At 49.4% G+C, this 20,144-nt stretch overlaps 1 protein-coding gene across 1 annotated transcript in view; it reads left to right on the top strand.

The window, feature by feature from the left end:
• AMMECR1 (AMMECR nuclear protein 1) overlaps positions 1–20,144 on the top strand; it is a 312,508-nt gene that overhangs the window by 204,186 nt on the left and 88,178 nt on the right. Inside the window, exon 2 of the mRNA XM_077285152.1 lies at positions 3,873–4,456. Coding sequence (XP_077141267.1) covers positions 4,062–4,456 — 395 coding nt within the window. The 5' untranslated portion in view covers positions 3,873–4,061. The remainder of the gene's footprint in view (positions 1–3,872; positions 4,457–20,144) is intronic.

Below are 20,144 nucleotides of genomic sequence, written 5' to 3'. Positions count from 1 at the left end.
TCATTAAATACATTTACCGTACATCTCACCAGCTTAATTTTCCTGAAATTCGCCTATAAGCTAAGGCCACCAGCATGGGGGGCTTATCTACAGCATTCTGTAATGCTGTATGGATCGCCCCCATGGGGCCGTGGGGTACTCGGTACCGGGTCCTGCTGTTCACAGGGTGATGTCACTGTGGCTGACCCGGTCCATGGCCCTGGGACATCCGTGTAAAAGGGGGGAAAGGTCTTTAAGGGGAATGTTCGTGACGCCACCTGTGGTATTCGGTCAGGGTGACCGACGCTGCTTTAAGGGGTCCGCTGGGGTGATGTTATGGCAGCTAGATGGTATACCTTCCCACAGGTGAAGTATGTCCCCAGGGCTTCCCAGTGTGTAGATGGTGGATGGTCAGAGGCGCAGAGAAGAACGAGGACACAAGGTTGCAATCTCTTCAGCTTTACTGAAGGCTTCAGCATCCACAGTCCAGAGCACCAGATCACAGGGCAGGCAGAGTCCGGACGGTTTGGAGGCAAATCCAGAGTCCCCTTGTCCAGGTGGAAATCAGTAGCCTTCCCTTGCGCTGCAGTGTTGTAGTTCCTTACTGCCTAAGGCTTCACATAAGGTCCTCACAGATATAATGTCTTTCTCTGTCCCCCATAGGACAAACCCGTATGACTGGTGGCTTGAGGCTGTTTATAGGGACTCTAGCATGCCCCAGCCTCTAAGGGGTGCCACCGTGCCTCCTGGGTGTAGGGTTGGACAGGTAACTTGCAATTAGCTGTCCTGCTGGTCTCAGGAGCAAAGCATAAAGGTCCTTACTCCCTCGGTGTTCCAGCTACCAGGCTTCTGCGCCTCAGAAGGAGGCAGCCTGTGTAGGGCTGGTCCCCTTCTGGTATCCTCTCCTTTGCTGCGACTTCCTTGCACCCTCGCTGCAATACAGTTCTGCCTTTCAATATCTCTTTCTGGGAGCTGCAGCTCTGTGGGCATGCACAGCTCCTTTAACCTTCCATCCTCCTCAGACTCTGGTTTGGAACATTTTACCTTTCCCTACAGACTACCAGTTATATATATATATGGGGAGTGACCTAATAAATAGGAGCAGAAGCTCCCCCTGGTGGTCTGGAGTGTGAAATGTGTTGCATGCTTGTGATACCTGGATGCAGTTATCCTTCTTTGCCTCCAAACGTAGCATCACTCTCCCCGAGAGGAAAGCAATACCACTGCGACGACCAGGACCCTGGGGCGCCGCACTGTAGATAAGCCCCCGATGTAACCTGAAAGAGAAGAAAAACAAGTTAGATTATACTCACCCAGGGGCGGTCCTGGTGCGGTCCGGTCTGATGGGCGTTGCGGTCCGGGTCCAGCACCTCCCATCTTCGTACGATGACGTCCTCTTCTTTTCTTCCTGCCGTGGCTCCTGCACAGGCGTACTCTGTCAGCCCTGTTGAGGGTAGAGCAAAGTACTGCAGTGCGCAGGCGTCGGGAAAGGTCAGAGAGGCCCAGCGCCTGCGCACTGCAGTACTTTGCTCTGCCCTCAATACTGCAGATAAAGTACGCCTGCGCCGGAGCCGAGGCAGGAAGACAAGAAGAGGATGTAATTGTATGAAGATGGGAGGCGCCGGAACCGGACTGTGATGCCCATCGGACCAGACTGCAGCGGGACCACCCCTGGGTGAGTATAATCTAACTTGTTTTTCTTCTCTTTCAGGTTACATCGGGGGCTTATCTACAGCACTACATAAGCCCCTGAGGCCGGTGGCCTTAGCTTATAGGTGAATTTTGGGGTGACATTCCCTTTAATGTTTAAAGTGTATTTTGTGATCACATCATGGATTTGGCTATTTTCTTGCTGAAGGGGGCAAGTTTGCCTTTCAAATGGTGTATCATTTGTGTGTGTGGGTGCAGTATGAGCGGAGATACAAAGTAATCACTGAAAAAGAGTGTTTTGAAAAAATATAGAAGTATAATGGAATACAGTCGTAATAATTATCATCAAAATAAAACACTGTTTTAACATTTTTGCTTGATTAATCACTATATTTCCTGATAATGATAAGGTGCATTGTGTTGTATGACATGTGAAGTTCGTGACAATTCAGTCAATGCTCAAATTTAAATAGAAAGGGTCAGCACTGGAAACTGCAGGTGTACTACTTAATGTCCATTCTATTCCACATCACACATAAGACCACTGTGAAAAATGGCGTGTAACATGATTGTTAGCCATGCTTGCCATCAGCATCATTTCTCAGACTGTGCAGAGACCCAGCAGTGATTGTGCCTGAACAGTGGTCATTAACACTAAAGGGGACCTAGGCCCCCACCTGCATGTTGTTCAGATGTATTAGCCCTTGTAGCATTCTAAATCCTATAAAGAAATATGTGTTCCACCTCTCCTCAGAATGTAATAATGTCCCCCATCCTATACTAATGTCCTGCATTCCGGGCTCCTTTCTGGTATAATGTCCTCCATCCTGGGCCCCTTTCTGGTATAATGTCCTCCATCCTGGGCCCCTTTCTGGTATAATGTCCTCCATCCTGGGCCCCTTTCTAGTATAATATCCTCCATCCTGGGCCCCTTTGTGGCATAATGTCCTGCATCCTGTTGCCCCTTTCTGGTATGATGTCCTGCATCCTGGGCCCCTTTTCTGGTATAATGTCCTGCATCCTGGGCCCCTTTTCTGGTATAATGTCCTCCAAGCCGGGCCCCTTTCTGGTATAATGTCCTCCATCCTGGGCCCCTTTCAGGTATGATATCCTCCATCCCGGGCCCCTTTCTGTTATAATGTCCTGCATCCCGGGCCCCTTTCTGTTATAATGTCCTGCATCCTGGGCCCTTTTCTGGTATAATGTCCTCCATCCTGGGCCCCTTTCTGGTATAATATCCTCCAACCCGGGCCCCTTTCTGGTATAATGTCCTGCATTCCGGGCCCCTTTCTGGTATAATGTCCTGCATTCCGGGCCCCTTTCTAGTATAATGTCCTGCATCCTGGGCCCCTTACATCCCTATACTGGGGTAATATCCTCATCCTGGCCTTTTCCACTAATAATGTTCCCCATACTGGTGTAATATACCCATCCTGGCCCTTTCTAGTAATGTATACCCCCATCCTGGGCCCCTTACTGGTATAATGTGCCAGCTCCTTGGTCCATCCTATAAAAATGCAGATGTTGGCCTCTGATTGGCTGGCAGCATGTTTTGCAGTGCAAGGACCCAGGAGGTCTCTGCACTGCAATACATTTCATCCGGTGGGCCCCTCCAGCATGGGCCATGGCCGCCCCCTCTGTGACCGGGATTGTTAGGCCCCTGATGATGACCCATCTCAGCATTACGCCATCACTCTATAACATTATGGGGGTGAGGCATTTGTGCCTATTTTTGGGTATTTCCCGCCTGTCTTCACTTTTTAAGATCTAGTTTCTTTGTGTTCACCTGTTTTCTGTTTGGGAGTGTGGATCAGGTTTTTGGCTGATTCATCAATTGTCAATTTTTTAAAAAGGCGCAACAATTTTGGTGCAAGTGTACTCCTCCCCGTGGTGGTTTTACGTGCGCCTGGAATTTTGGCACAATCGTCTAGCGGAATGTGTGATTTTTTGCACTAAGGATGTTAATCAAGGCAGAAAGACTATGATTTTGCTCAAAATTTGGTGCAAAATACATCAGCGAATACAAATAAGTGACTGAAAATGATGAATGAGGCCCCATGTGCTCAGAATCAGGGGTCACGCTGGCATTTGTAGTTCCCTGGCTCAGCTAATGCTTTGTGTGATGACTGAATGCAATGGAGCATCCCCTGACAGACACGAGCACGCCGCTCCGCGCCCCGCCCCGTGTGTTGTCTCTGTCAGCTGTTTGCACTCACCCTCCTCCCCTCTGTCTCTCTCTGCAGGGGCTACACGACTGTCAGTCATCCAGCTGCAGGAGGCGGGGCCACACTGACGCGTCCTCTGTCCTGCCAATCAAGCACTTATAAAAAGCAGTGGGTGGAGCTACAATCCGTGTGACTGACAGCGGTGGGCGGAGCTACGAAGTCCGGGCGTTTCGACGTCACCACGCACAGGAGGAGGACGCCCGGAGCATGGGTCGGAAGCGGTGCGTGGGAGACTGTTCCAAGATGGCGGCGGGCTGCTGCGGGGTGAAGAAGCAGAAACTGTCCAGCTCTCCGCCGTCCGGCTCAGGGGGTCCCGGTGGCCCGCACTGCAGCGGGGAGAGCCAGTGCCGCGGGGCGGAGCTGGGTCTGGGAGGCTCCGGGAGCGGGCCTGGTGGAAGCAGCCGGGTGAACGGCCTGGCTTGTGGTAATAGCCTATCACCGGGCTGCGGGACCCTCTCTCCGGGCTGTGGCTCCAGTCTAAGCCCCGGATCCCGGAAGATGGTGGTTTCGGCTGAGATGTGCTGCTTCTGCTTTGATGTTCTGTATTGCCATCTGTACGGGTACCAGCCGCCCCGCACGCCTCGCTTCACCAATGACCCATAGTAAGTGCGGGCCGGGAGGGAGCGGGAATGAATGGCCGCTCCGGAGTGAAGTGTGTGACAGGTCATCCATGGTGTGTCACCCCGCAGTGTGTGCAGCTGGGACCGCTCACCAGTACGGCCCCGCAGTGTGTGTGTGTGTGTGTGTGTGTGTGTGTGTGTGTGCAGCTGGGACCGCTCACCAGTACAGACCAGTAGTGTGTGTGTGTATGTGTATCTGGGACCGGTCACCGGTACTGCCCCATATTGTGTACAACTGGGATCGACCACTGGTACAGGCCCCATAGTGTGTGTATCTGGGTCCGCTCACCAGTACAGACCCGTAGTGTGCAGCTGGGACCGGTCACCAGTACAGACCAGTAGTGTGTGTGTGTGTGTAACTGGGACCGGTCACTGGTACAGGCCCCACAGTGTGTGTGTATCTGGGTCCGCTCACCAGTACAGTCCCGTAGTGTGCAGCTGGGACCGCTCACCAGTACAGTCCCGTAGTGTGCAGCTGGGACCGCTCACCAGTACAGTCCCGTAGTGTGCAGCTGGGACCGCTCACCAGTACAGTCCCGTAGTGTGCAGCTGGGACCGCTCACCAGTACAGTCCCGTAGTGTGCAGCTGGGACCGCTCACCAGTACAGTCCCGTAGTGTGCAGCTGGGACCGCTCACCAGTACAGTCCCGTAGTGTGCAGCTGGGACCGCTCACCAGTACAGTCCCGTAGTGTGCAGCTGGGACCGCTCACCAGTACAGTCCCGTAGTGTGCAGCTGGGACCGCTCACCAGTACAGTCCCGTAGTGTGCAGCTGGGACCGCTCACCAGTACAGTCCCGTAGTGTGCAGCTGGGACCGCTCACCAGTACAGTCCCGTAGTGTGCAGCTGGGACCGCTCACCAGTACAGTCCCGTAGTGTGCAGCTGGGACCGCTCACCAGTACAGTCCCGTAGTGTGCAGCTGGGACCGCTCACCAGTACAGTCCCGTAGTGTGCAGCTGGGACCGCTCACCAGTACAGTCCCGTAGTGTGCAGCTGGGACCGCTCACCAGTACAGTCCCGTAGTGTGCAGCTGGGACCGCTCACCAGTACAGTCCCGTAGTGTGCAGCTGGGACCGCTCACCAGTACAGTCCCGTAGTGTGCAGCTGGGACCGCTCACCAGTACAGTCCCGTAGTGTGCAGCTGGGACCGCTCACCAGTACAGTCCCGTAGTGTGCAGCTGGGACCGCTCACCAGTACAGTCCCGTAGTGTGCAGCTGGGACCGCTCACCAGTACAGTCCCGTAGTGTGCAGCTGGGACCGCTCACCAGTACAGTCCCGTAGTGTGCAGCTGGGACCGCTCACCAGTACAGTCCCGTAGTGTGCAGCTGGGACCGCTCACCAGTACAGTCCCGTAGTGTGCAGCTGGGACCGCTCACCAGTACAGTCCCGTAGTGTGCAGCTGGGACCGCTCACCAGTACAGTCCCGTAGTGTGCAGCTGGGACCGCTCACCAGTACAGTCCCGTAGTGTGCAGCTGGGACCGCTCACCAGTACAGTCCCGTAGTGTGCAGCTGGGACCGCTCACCAGTACAGTCCCGTAGTGTGCAGCTGGGACCGCTCACCAGTACAGTCCCGTAGTGTGCAGCTGGGACCGCTCACCAGTACAGTCCCGTAGTGTGCAGCTGGGACCGCTCACCAGTACAGTCCCGTAGTGTGCAGCTGGGACCGCTCACCAGTACAGTCCCGTAGTGTGCAGCTGGGACCGCTCACCAGTACAGTCCCGTAGTGTGCAGCTGGGACCGCTCACCAGTACAGTCCCGTAGTGTGCAGCTGGGACCGCTCACCAGTACAGTCCCGTAGTGTGCAGCTGGGACCGCTCACCAGTACAGTCCCGTAGTGTGCAGCTGGGACCGCTCACCAGTACAGTCCCGTAGTGTGTGTGTGTATCTGGGACCGGTCACCAGTACAGTCCCGTAGTGTGTGTGTGTATCTGGGACCGGTCACCAGTACAGACCCGCAGTGTGCAGCTGGGACCGCTCACCAGTACAGACCCGTAGTGTGTACGGCTCCAGAGTGTGTGTTGCTGGGACCGGTCACCAGTACAGACCCGCAGTGTGCAGCTGGGACCGGTCACCAGTACAGACCCGTAGTGTGCAGCTGGGACCAGGACCAGTCACAGTCACCGGTACAGCCCCATATTGTGTACAACTCTTGACCGGTCACCAGTACAGGCCCCATATTGTGTGTTTATCTGGGACCGGTCACCAGTACGGCACCTTAATGTGTACAACTGGGACCGACCATTGGTACAGGCCTGTAGTGTATACAGCTGGGACCGGTCATCGGTACGGCTCCATAGTGTGTGCAGCTGGGACCGGTCATCGGTACGGCTCCATAGTGTGTAGCTGGGACCTGTCACCAATATGGCCTCATATTGTGTACAACTGGGACCGGCCACCGGTACGGCCCCACAGTGTGTGTGTATCTGGGACCGGTCACCGATACGGCCCCATATTGTGTACAACTGGGACCGACCACTGGTACAGGCCTGTAGTGTATGCAGCTGGGACTGGTCATCGGTACGGCTCCATAGTGTGTATCTGGGACCGGCCACTGGTATAGGCCTGTAGTGTATACAGCTGGGACTGGTCATCGGTACGGCTCCATAGTGTGTATCTGGGACCGGCCACTGGTATAGGCCTGTAGTGTATACAGCTGGGACTGGTCATTGGTACGGCTCCATAGTGTGTAGCTGGGACCGGTCACCAGTACTGCCCCATATTGTATACAGCTGGGACCCTTCACCGGTATGGCCCCGTAGTGTGTGCAGCTGAGGACGGGTCATTGGTACAGCGCCATAGTGTGTGTAGCAGGGAGCTGTCACCAGTACAGCGCCATAGTGTGTGTAGCGGGGATCGGTCACCGGTACGGCCCCGTAGTGTGTGCAGCTGGGACCGGTCACTGGTACGGCCCCGTAGTGTGTGCAGCTGGGACCGGTCACTGGTGTGGCCCCATAGTGTGTGTGTGTGGGACTGGTCACCGGTACGGCCTCATAGTGTGTGTGTGGGACTGGTCACCGGTACGGCCCCATAGTGTGTGTGTGTGTGTGTGTGTGTGTGTGTGTGTGTCTGGGACTGGTCACTGGTACGGCCCCATAGTGTGTGTGTGTGTGTGTGTGTGTGTGTGTGTGTGTGTGTGTGTCTGGGACTGGTCACTGGTACGGCCCCATAGTGTGTGTGTGGCTGGGACTGGTCACCGGTACGGCCCCATAGTGTGTGTGTGTGGCTGGGACTGGTCACCGGTACGGCCCCATAGTGTGTGTGTGTGTGTGTGTGTGTGTGTGTGTGTGTGTGTGTGTGTCTGGGACTGGTCACTGGTACGGCCCCATAGTGTGTGTGTGGCTGGGACTGGTCACCGGTACGGCCCCATAGTGTGTGTGTGTGGCTGGGACTGGTCACCGGTACGGCCCCATAGTGTGTGTGTGTGGCTGGGACTGGTCACCGGTACGGCCCCATAGTGTGTGTGTGTGTAGCTGGGACTGGTCACCGGTACGGCCCCATAGTGTGTGTGTAGCTGGGACTGGTCACTGGTACGGCCCCATAGTGTGTGTGTGTGTGTAGCTGGGACTGGTCACTGGTACGACCCCATAGTGTGTGTGTGCGTGTAGCTGGGACTGGTCACCGTTACGGCCCCATAGTGTGTGTGTGGCTGGGACTGGTCACTGGTACGGCCCCATAGTGTGTGCGTGTGGCTGTGAGTGGTCACCGGTACGGCCCCATAGTGTGTGTGTGTAGCTGGGACTGGTCACTGGAACAGCCCCATAGTGAGTGTGCATCTGGGTCTGGTCACTGGTACAACCCCATGGTGTGTGTGTGTGTGTGTGTAGCTGGGACTGGTCACTGGTACGGCCACGTAGAATGTACATTTGGGACCGGCCACTGGCACAGCCCCATGGTGTCCATTGTAACAGTTGATCCCATAATATTTATATTACTATGCATGATTTATACATCTCCAACACTGTCCACAGTACAGTGCACGGCTTTATCATGCAGCCGGGTCTGTATACAATGGCTGCCATGTTATCAGTACATGACTAGGCCAACCATGTATACACTGTACTAGAATAAAGAGCTGCCGTATGTATGTATATGTGTGTATATATGTATATATGTGTATGGGGTGTCCATGATTGTAGCTACCTCTATTGTCTCGCATGTATGTGCTGCCAGGACTATAAGTCCTTCTTGGATCTGTGTGTTCCCTCTATACAGGGGACTGTGTATCTACAGTTGTCATCTGCTGTCAGATTTCTTGTAGTTTGGCAAACAAAGAAATGCCAGGATGGTACACATCCCCCAGCGGAGGGGTCACATGAGGTGGCGCTGGTGCAGGCGGTATAGGGTGAAGCTATGCTGGTAGACTGGTGAGAGCTGACAAGTGTTTTGTCTAGCTGAGGTGGGGGATGGGAGCTGTGTAAGTCCATGTTTGTTGTCACTATAGGAAGCGAGGAGGGGAGGAAACATGAGGACACAGCCATAGCTCCTACCAGCCAGAGGAAAGGGCTGACATCAGGAATAGCAGGATTGGCTGAGGTTCAGCAGATGCTGAAAAATAGACTTTCTGCAAGGAAGTGGTTGTACTGTGATGTGTAACCTCAGGGCCGTTTAGGGGAATTCTTACCGGAGACCCTCATTGTATTAGCATTTAGTATCAGCTTTGGTCACAGAAATGAAGTGCGAGCATTAGTAAATACTTCACTGCTCGGTAATCCCCTGGATATTTGTTATCCTTGTCACCGTGGATCTCCCTCTTTGTTCTGTCTCCTCCTGTGATTATTTCTGTAGGATGATGCACATTTGTTTTTTATTGTTTGGTGTACATGGCACCCAGGCTTTCTACATATTCTTGTGTATAATGGTATTGGGGGGGAGGCATAATCAATGCTGACTTCATACATTTATAGTGACCGTCTTTGTGTAGTGTCCTTTATTACACCCATCAATAGTGAGATTTTATTTAATCTTAACCAATGGAACAATACTCATTCAGAATTTTGCTTGTTTCCATTGTATGATCATCATTGAAACCCTTGTAATAGGTTCCTCTGCTCTTTTTGTGGGGCACTTTATAGCCATGTATGTTTTTTTTTTTTGTTTTTTTTTACCATGTTTTAGGAAATAGTTCTGATGTCTATTATGAACCACCAAACACTTTCTAGAGGTGATTTCTGAATTAGAGGGCCTTTCACCAAATTTTTCTTATTGAACAGGAAACACAATGTAATAGTGCCTACATAGTGGAATAAAATGTGTGCGGTTTTTTTGTTCTTTTTTTTTTTTTTTTTTTAAGCACCCACTTGGACTTACGGTATCAGATAGTTTTTATTCCGGGAGTGTACTTGTCCCTGTATGATGCTGTCCAATCATAAGCAGGCAGCAAAAAACTGTAGAAGGAACTCGCCCCTACAATAGCTTAGAACTGGTTTCTCAGTGTGTGAGATGTAATGATACCGCTCTGATCTCCTGGGTATAACCTCATGCGTGATTAGAAAGTCTGAGTAGTATGAGTAGCCCAGATGACCAACATCTTTCAGAAAAGGTTTCGGGGGGGGGGGGGGGGGGGTCAGCGGAGTTTAGCTGTCACATTACAAACCCTTCTATCAGCTTTCATAGTACTGTCACTCCTACTGTACTTCCCCTTCCCACCCGCTGCCTGACATGAGGTAGAGGTGTCAGTAATTCCTTATGTGAGACATATGACAGCCTGCTCTCCTCATATTATGCCCTAGTATGAAGGTGTCACCTCTGCTTGCCCAGCACTTTTTAATTATGCTCAAGGATGAACCTGGAGATCAGGGCTGTCTAACATTATAGATCTCACACTTTGAGAAACATAAGCATGTTCTTTTTTCCAATTTGTTGCTGCCTACTTGTGATCGATCAGTTTCTTAGCCAATGCATCCCATTAGAAATGTAGTAAAGTTCTTCTGATTTGCTTTTTTTAATCATTCTATGTGCAGAGCATTGCAGTAGATTGGGTATCCATGGTTATAACCAGTTGTATAATGACTGTTAGTTGCTAGTGGATGTAACATGGAGACCTAAGCAGACCCAATGCCCTGCACATGGGGTAAGCAACATGGTGAATGAGAACTTATCCTGTATTTCTAATTGTAGGTATCTGCTATTCTTATTACATCTACTACATATTGGGATAGGATCTTGTAGATGGGAATACTCAGTTAACAAAAATTAACTTATGTGCTAATTTGCTAATAGCAATTTGCAGATGTGACTGTCCCGAATTTTTGTGTAGGCATCTGTACCAAGCCTATTGCCTGGTTCATAAAGGCAGACTTCAACTTCATGGTCTGTATGCGGACATGAAATTGCACACAGCACTGCATTGAGATCAGGAGAGCAGATTGTCAGTCATTACATGTCTCACACTGGTAATTCTCTCTTTTCATTTAAAATAAGCTCTAAAGATTGATATTCGGGGAAATCCGTGTCCGGCCCATAGATCTTAAAGGGAACGTGTCACCCCCCAAAATCGAAGATGAGCTAAGCCCACTGGCATCAGGGGCTTATCTACAGCATTCCGTAATGCTGTCAACCAAATAGAAAAAAGCACCAAGAGAACCTGAATCATATAAAAGTAACAACTTTGACATCCAAAATACACAAATAGTAAAAGAGAGATAGCAGGGAGGTGACAAGGAACTCACCGATTAGAGTGGCAGTGTCTTTTCGGGCTCGGGGGTTCCTGGCTTCGATCACCTGATCCCGGTCACGTGTCTTCATGTGGGCGGGCCCTGGTGACGAGGACTTCCTCCTGGCTCTGACGCCCTCGGCGTTGCCCTGGCTCCAGGTGCGGTCCGACGGCGCATGCGCCGCATTGTGGTCTGCATTTTGTTAAACGCTAGGTGATTGGCTCTATCATTCCATAAATGACTCACTATATCCCATGATGCCATACCCCCGGAAGAAGGCACGGCGCCGAAACGCGCGTTGGGGTGAGTGGCATCGTGGTCCCCCAGGTAATTATATACATTATTCCCACTTGGGTTATGCTGCTATGGATGGATTTTGCTGTTGCAACCGTCTGATATGATCTTTCTGGTGTCTTATGCATCCCATACATATGGGTTATATTTATATTTTCATGCATATTTGCACAATGCACTGACACTTTCTTCCGAGCTACCAATCTAATTAGTACTTGCCTGGTGGGTACTGCTTTGCCACTGTAATCGGTGAGTTCCTTGTCACCTCCCTGCTATCTCTCTTTTACTATTTGTGTATTTTGGATGTCAATAAAGTTGTTACTTTTATGATTCAGGTTCTCTTGGTGCTTTTTTCTATTTGGTTGACTCATGTGCATGCACTGAACCTTTTTCCTTTGATCCTGGCACTTTATAATTTGGTGTTTTAGTGCTGCTTTTTGGTTTGGTTTATATGATTTGAGCATTCTGTAATGCTGTAGATAAGCCCCCGATGTATTCTGAAAGATGATAAAAAGGTTAGATTATACTCCCCTTGGAGGGCGGTCCGATCTTATGGGCGTTGCGGTCCGAGGCCTCCCATCTTCTTACGATGACGTCCTCTTCTTGTCTTCACGCCGCAGCTCTGGCGCAGGCGTACTTCGTCCTGTTGAGGGCAGAGCAAAGTACTGCAGTGAGCAGGCGCTGGTCCTCTGACCTTTCCTGGCGCCTGCGCACTGCAGTACTTTGCTCTGCCCTCAACAAGGCAGACAAAGTATGCCTGCGCAGGAGCCGCAGCGTGAATACAAGAGGAGGACGTCATCGTAAGAAGATGGAAGACCCCGGACCGCGACGCCCATCGGACCGGACCGCCCCCAGGTGAGTAATCTAACCTCTTTTTCTCATCTTTCAGGATACATCGGGGGGCTTATCTACAGCATTCCAGAATGCTGTAGATAAACCCTCTGATGCTGGTGGGCTTAGCTCATCTTCGATATTGGGGGTGACAGGTTCCCTTTAAATATGCTTCTGTATGGCTGGCTTGTGACAGGTCAGTTCCCTCAGTTACCTGCTCCCAATTTTACATACTGCGTACAATTATGGTTTAAAAAAGATTAATTTATCAGGGTGGCGCTTGCGCTGTAGCATAAAGAGGATAAAATGCATATTTTTGTTTATTTAGACATATAGGTTTTGTTTGTTTTTTCAAATGAAATGGCACAGGTGGCCGCGCCTGTGCTGTAGCATCTATCGCGTTCTGATAGATGCTACTGTGCAGGTGCCATCTTTATGAAGTCTATTTTTTTTTTCGCTGTAGAAAAATGGCTGCGTCTGCGCAGTATCAGTAGCAGTATAACAACGCCAAACTGACATTGTCTGTAGGTTAGGCTTCTTTTACGCTTGCTGTGATTTTGCGGCCTCAATAGATTTCTATGGGGCCGCAAACAAAAACTGGCCACGACACGCTGTATGGCCGTGAGGGCCGTATGTACGGCCGTGAAAAAAGATAGGTTGCTCAATCTTTTTCACGGCTTATGGACAAGGCCCCGATTATAAATCAATGGGGCTGCAAAATCAATGGAAGGTTGTTTTTGAGATGCGCCGTCACTTCAGGTTTTGCGGACTACCGTTTTTTTTTCCAATACTTTTACTATAGTATTGGGAACCTGGAAAGGCGATCTGCAAGTTTTTGCGGTCCGTTATTGCGGCAGACCTTGAAAATTGCGGCAATACGGCCTGCAAAAATGACCCGCAAAAGACTCGCAAAAAAACACGGTATGTGTAAATGAAGCCTAACTTAGGACAATCTTGCTGACAGTTTCCCTTTAATAGAAGACTGGTGTCTTTAGTATAAGGCCGGCCTCACACTAGCGAGTTTTACGGACGTATGAGCGCATAAACTGCGTCCGTAAAATACGCATTACACACGGCCCAATGAATCTCTATGGCCCAGCTCCTATCTGCCGTACATTACGCATCCGTATATTACGGCCGTAGAAAATCGCAGCATGCTGCGTTTGTCACCGTATTGCGCAAAAAAATCGCCAATGAAAGTCTATGGGGGCGAGAAAAATACGGATTCCACACGGACCAGCAGTGTGACTTGCGAGAAATACGCAGCGGTGTTAGTGAAAAGCCGGTAATTCAATTGCCGGCTTTTCATTTCTCCTTCACAAACCCGACTGGATATGAGACATGGTTTACATACAGTAAACCATCTCATATCCCTTTTTTTTTGCATATTCCACACTACTAATGTTAGTGTGTATGTGCAAAATTTGGGCGCTGTAGCTTGTAAAATAAAGAGTTAAATGGCGGAAAAAAATTGGCGTGGGCTCCCGCGCAATTTTCTCCGCCAGAGTGGTAAAGCCAGTGACTGAGGGCAGATATTAACCCCTTCCCGACCTTTGACGCATACGCTGCGTCATGAAAGTCGGTGCCAATCCGACCTGTGACGCAGCGTATGCGTCATGGAGGGATCGCGCTCCTACAGATCGGGTGAAAGGGTTAACTCCAATTTCACCCGATCTCCAGGAACAGGGGGAGTGGTGCTTCAGCCCAGGGGGGGTGGCTTCACCCCCTCGTGGCTACGATCGCTCTGATTGGCTGTTGAAAGTGAAACTGCCAATCAGAGCGATTTGTAAAATTTCACCCAAAAAAACGGTGAAATATTACAATCCAGCCATGGCCGATGCTGCAATATCATCGGCCGTGGCTGGAAAACCTAATCTGTCCTCCCCCCCACACCCACCGATCTCCTCCCCAGTGCTCCGTTACGTGGTCCGCCCCCTAAGTCATCCTGTCCGCTCCTCCGTCCTCCTGTCCGCTCCCCCCGTGCTCCGGTCCCCCCTCCCTGTGCTCCGATCACCCCCCTTTCATACTTACCGGGCCTCCCGGTATCCGTCCGGCTTCTCCATGGGCGCCGCCATCTTCCAAAATGGCGGGCGCATGCGCACTGCGCCCGCCGAATCTGCCGGCTGGCAGATTCGTTTCAGATGTATTTTGATCACTGCGATATAGCCTCACAGTGATCAAAATAAAAAAAATAGTAAATGACCCCCCTTTATCACCCCCATAGGGACAATAATAAAAATAAATAAAATATATATATATTTTTTTTCTACTAGGGTTAGGGTTAGAATTAGGGTTAGAATTAGGGTTAGGGGTAGGGTTAGGGGTAGGGTTAGGGGTAGGGTTAGGGCATGTGCACACAGTGCGGATTTGGCCGCGGATCCGCAGCGGATTGGCCGCTGCGAATTCGTATCAGTTTTCCATCACGTTTACAGTACCACGTAAACCTATGGAAAACCAAATCCGCTGTGCCCATGGTGCGGAAAATACCGTGCGGAAACGCTGTGTTGTATTTTCCGCAGCATGTCAATTTTGTGCGGATTCCGCAGCGTTTTACACCTGTTCCTCAATAGGACTCCGCAGGTGAAATCCGCACAAAAAAACACTGGAAATCCGCTGTAAATCCGTAGGTAAAACGCAGTGCCTTTTTACCTGCGGATTTTTCAAAAATGGTGCGGAAAAATCTCACACGAATCCGCAAAGTGGGCACATAGCCTTAGGGTTAGGGTTGGAATTAGTTAGGGTACCGTCTCACAGTGGCACTTTGATCACTACGACGGTACGATCCGTGACGTTCCAGCGATATCCATACGATATCGCTGTGTCTGACACGCAGCAGCGATCAGGGACCCTGCTGAGAATCGTACGTCGTAGCAGATCGTTTGGAACTTTCTTTCGTCGCTGGATCGTTGTGACAGCGATCCAGCGATGCGTTCGCTTGTAACCAGGGTAAACATCGAGTTACTAAGCGCAGGGCCGCGCTTAGTAACCCGATGTTTACCGTGGTTACCAGCGTAAAAGTAAAAAAAAAAAAGTCGTACATACTCACATTTCGGTGTCCTTCAGGTCCCTTGCCGTCTGCTTCCCGCTCTGACTGTCTGCCAGCCGGAAAGTGAGAGCACAGCACAGCAGTGACGTCACCGCTGCGCTCTGCTCTCACTGTACGGCGGCACTCAGTCAGAGCGGGAAGCAGATGGCAAGGGACCTGAAGGACACCGAAATGTGAGTATGTACGGTTTTGTTTTTTTTTTTACTTTTACGCTGGTAACCACGGTAAACATCGGGTTACTAAGCGTGGCCCTGCGCTTAGTAACCCGATGTTTACCCTGGTTACCCGGGACCTTGGCATCGTTGGTCGCTGGAGAGCGGTCTGTGTGACAGCTCCCCAGCGACCACACAACGACTTTCCAACGATCACGGCCAGGTCGTATCGCTGGTCGTGATCGTTGGTAAATCGTTATGTGAGACGGTACCCTTAGGGTTGGAATTAGGGCTAGGGTTGGAAATAGGGTTAAGATTAGGCTTGTGGTTAGGGTTAAGGATAGGGTTAGGGTTGTGTTGGGGTTACAGTTGTGGGTAGGGTTGGGATTAGGGTTAGGATTAGGGTTAGGGTTGGATTTAGGGTTACGGTTGTGTTGCGGTTAGGGTTGTGGTTAGGGGTGTGTTGGGGTTAGGGTTGTGATTAGGGTTATGGCTACAGTTGGGATTAGGGTTAGGGGTGTGTTGGGGTTAGTGTTGAAGTTAGAATTGAGGGGTTTCCACTGTTTAGGCACATCAGGGGACTCCAAACGCAACATGGCGCCACCATTGATTCCAGCCAATCTTGCGTTCAAAAAGTCAAATGGTGCGCCCTCCCTTCCAAGCCCCGACGTGCGCCCAAACAGTGGTTTACCCCCACATATGGGATACCAGCGTACTCAGGACAAACTGGGCAACAACTATTGGGGTCCAATTTCTCCTGTTACCCTTGCAAAAATAAAAAATTACTTGCTAAAACATAATTTTTGAGGAAAGAACAATTATTTTTTATTTTCACGGCTCTACGTTATAAACTTATGTGAAGCACTTGGGGGTTGAAAGTGCTCACCACACATCTAGATAAGATCCTTTTGGGGTCTAGTTTCCAAAATGGGGTCACTTGTGGGGTGTTTCTACTGTTTAGGCACATCAGGGGCTCTGCAAATGCAACGTGACGCCCGCAGACCATTCCATCAAAGTCTGCATTTCAAATGTCACTACTTCCCTTCCAAGCCCTGGCGTGCGCCCAAACAGTGGTTTACCCCCACATATGGGGTACCAGCATACTCACAACAAACTGGGCAACAAATATTGGGGTCCAATTTCTCCTGCTACCCTTGTGAAAAAAAAATTGCTTGCTAAAACATCTTTTTTGAGGACAGAAAAATGATTTTTTATTTTCACGGCTCTGCGTTGTAAACTTCTGTGAAGCACTTGGGGGTTGAACGTGCTCACCTCACATCTAGATAAGTTCTTTGGGGGGTCTAGTTTCCAAAATGGGGTCACTTATGGGGTGTTTCTACTGTTTAGGCACATCAGGGGCTCTGCAAACGTAACATGATTCCCGCAGACCATTCCATCAAAGTCTGCATTCCAAATCGTCACTACTTCCCTTCCGAGCCCCGGCATGTGCCCAAACAGTGGTTTACCCCCACATATGGGGTATCAGCGTACTCAGGAGAAACTGGACAACAACTTTTGGGGTCAAATTTTTCCTGTTACCCTTGCGAAAATTAAAAAATTCTGGGCTAAAAAAATATTTTTGAGGAAAGAAAACACATTTATTATTTTCACGGCTCTGCGTTATAAACGTCTGTGAAGCACTTGGGGGTTCAAAGTGCTCACCACACATCTAGATTAGTTCCTTGGGAGGTCTAGTTTCCAAAGTGGGGTCACTTGTGGGGAGTTCCTACTGTTTAGGCACATCAGGGGCTCTGCAAACGCAACGTGACGCCCGCAGAGCATTCCATTTAAGTCTGCATTTCAAAACGTCACTACTTCCCTTCTGATCCCCAACGTGTGCCAAAACAGTGGTTTGCCCCCACATATGGGGTATCAGCGTACTCAGGAGAAACTGCACAACAACTTTTGGGGTCCAATTTCTCCTGTTACCCTTGGGAAAATAAAAAATTGTGGGTTAAAAAAATCATTTTTGAGGAAAGAAAAATAATTTTTTATTTTCATGGCTCTGCGTTATAAACTTCCGTGAAGCACTTGGGGGTTCAAAGTGCTCACCACACATCTAGATTAGTTCCTTGGGAGGTCTAGTTTCCAAAATGGGGTCACTTGTGCGGGAGCTCCAATGTTTAGGCACACAGGGGCTCTCCAAACGCGACATGGTGTCCGCTAATGATTGAAGCTAATTTTCCATTCAAAAAGCCAAATGGCGTGCCTTCCCTTCCGAGCCCTGCCGTGCGCCCAAACAGTGGTTTACCCCCACATGGGGTATGGGTTGAACTAGATGGACTTAGTCTTCCTTCAACCTTAATAACTATGTAACTATGTAACATATGGGGTATCATCGTACTCAGGACAAACTGGACAACAACATTTGGGGTCCAATGTCTCTTATTATCCTTGGGAAAATAAAAAACTCCGGGCTAAAAATCATTTTTGAGGAAAGAAAAATAATTTTTTATTTTCATGGCTCTGCGTTAAAACCCCCAGGTGCTTCACAGAAGTTTATAAGTGCTCACTATGCATCTAGATTAGTTCCTTGGGGGGTCTAGTTTCCAAAATGGGGTCACTTGTTGGGGAGCTCCAATGTTTAGGCACACAGGGGCTCTCCAAACCTGACATGGTGTCCGCTAACGATGGAGATAATTTTTCATTCAAAAAGTCAAATGGCGCTCCTTCCCTTCCGAGCCTTACCATGTGCCCAAACAGTAGTTTACCCCCACATATGAGGTATTGGCGTACTCAGGAGGAATTGCCCAACAAATTTTAGGATCCATTTTATCCTGTTGCCCATGTGAAAATGAAAAATTTGAGGCTAAAAGAAATTTTGTGTGAAAAAAAAGTACTTTTTCATTTTTACGGATTAATTTGTGAAGCACCTGAGGGTTTAAAGTGCTCACTATGCATCTAGATAAGTTCCTTGGGGGGTCTAGTTTCCAAAATGGGGTCACTTGTGGGGGAGCTCCAATGTTTAGGCACACGGGGGCTCTCCAAACGCGACATGGTGTCCGCTAAAGATTGGAGCCAATTTTTCATTCAAAAAGTCAAATGGCGCTCCTTCCCTTCCGAGCCCTGCCGTGCGCCCAAACAGTGGTTTACCCCCACATATGAGGTATCAGCGTACTCAGGACAAATTGGACAACAACATTCGTGGTCCAGTTTCTCCTTTTACCCTTGGGAAAATAAAAAAATTGTTGCGAAAAGATCATTTTTGTGACTAAAAAGTTAAATGTTAATTTTTCCCCTCCATGTTGCTTCTGCTGCTGTGAAACACCTGAAGGGTTAATAAACTTCTTGAATGTGGTTTTGAGCACCTTGAGGGGTGCAGTTTTTAGAATGGTGTCACTTTTGGGTATTTTCAGCCATATAGAACCCTCAAACTGACTTCAAATGTGAGGTGGTACCTAAAAAAAAATGGTTTTGTAAATTTTGTTGTAAAAATGAGAAATCACTGGTCAAATTTTAACCCTTATAACTTCCTAGCAAAAAAAAATTTGTTTCCAAAATTGTGCTGATGTCAAGTAGACATGTGGGAAATGTTATTTATTAACTATTTTGTGTCACATAACTCTCTGGTTTAACAGAATAAAAATTCAAAATGTGAAAATTGCTAAATTTTCAAATCTTTCGCCAAATTTCCATTTTTTTCACAAATAAACTCAGAAATTATCGACCTAAATTTACCACTAACATGAAGCCCAATATGTCACGAAAAAACAAGCTCAGAACCGCAAGGATCCGTTGAAGCGTTCCTGAGTTATTACCTCATAAAGGGACACTGGTCAGAATTGCAAAAAATGGCAAGGTCATTAAGGCCAAAATAGGCTGGGTCATGAAGGGGTTAATAGCCTAGAGAGGGTCCATGGTTATTGGCCCCCCCTGGCTAAAAACATCTGCCCCCAGCCACCCCAGAAAAGGCACATCTGGGAGATGCGCCTATTCTGGCACTTGGCCACTCTCTTCCCATTCCCGTGTAGCGGTGGGATATGGGGTAATGAAGGGTTAATGTCACCTTGCTATTGTAAAGTGACATTAAGCCAGATTAATAATGGAGGCGTCAATTATGACACCTATCCATTATTAATCCAGTTGTATGAAAGGGTTAAAAAAACACACATTATTAAAAAGTATTTTAATAAAATAAACACACAGGTTGTTTTAATATTTTATTGCTCTCTCAATCCACCTGAAGACCCTCGCTCTGAAAAATAATAAACCAACAATATACATACCTTCCGATCTGTCATGTCCCACGAAGTAAATCCATCTGAAGGGGTTAAATCATTTTACAGCCAGGAGCTGTGCTAATGCACTCGCTCGTGCCTGTAAACCCCCGGGTACTGAATGGAAAGCTGGGTGATCTGTAGTTACCTTGAGTTGCGGTGAGGCGCCCTCTGCTGGATGTCCTCATGAACTGGAGCCTTGGAAAAGTTCCCACGCTCGAGTTCATATGAGGACATCCAGCAGGGGGCGCATCACCGCAACTCAAGGTAAATACAGATCACCCAGCTTTCCATTCAGTACCCGGGGGTTTACAGGCACGAGCGAGTGCATTAGCACAGCTAGAGAGGGAAGAGAGTGGCCAAGTGCCAGAATAGGCGCATCTTCCAGATGTGCCATTTCTTGGGTGGCTGGGGGCAGATGTTTGTAGCCAGGGGGGGCCAATAACCATGGACCCTCTCCTGGCTATTAATATCT

The sequence above is a fragment of the Ranitomeya variabilis genome, chromosome 2 (assembly GCF_051348905.1).
Source record: "Ranitomeya variabilis isolate aRanVar5 chromosome 2, aRanVar5.hap1, whole genome shotgun sequence".
Taxonomy (NCBI): Eukaryota; Metazoa; Chordata; class Amphibia; order Anura; family Dendrobatidae; genus Ranitomeya; species Ranitomeya variabilis.
The sequence above is the reverse complement of the archived record's forward strand: the minus strand, read 5'-3'. Positions and strand labels throughout refer to the sequence as shown.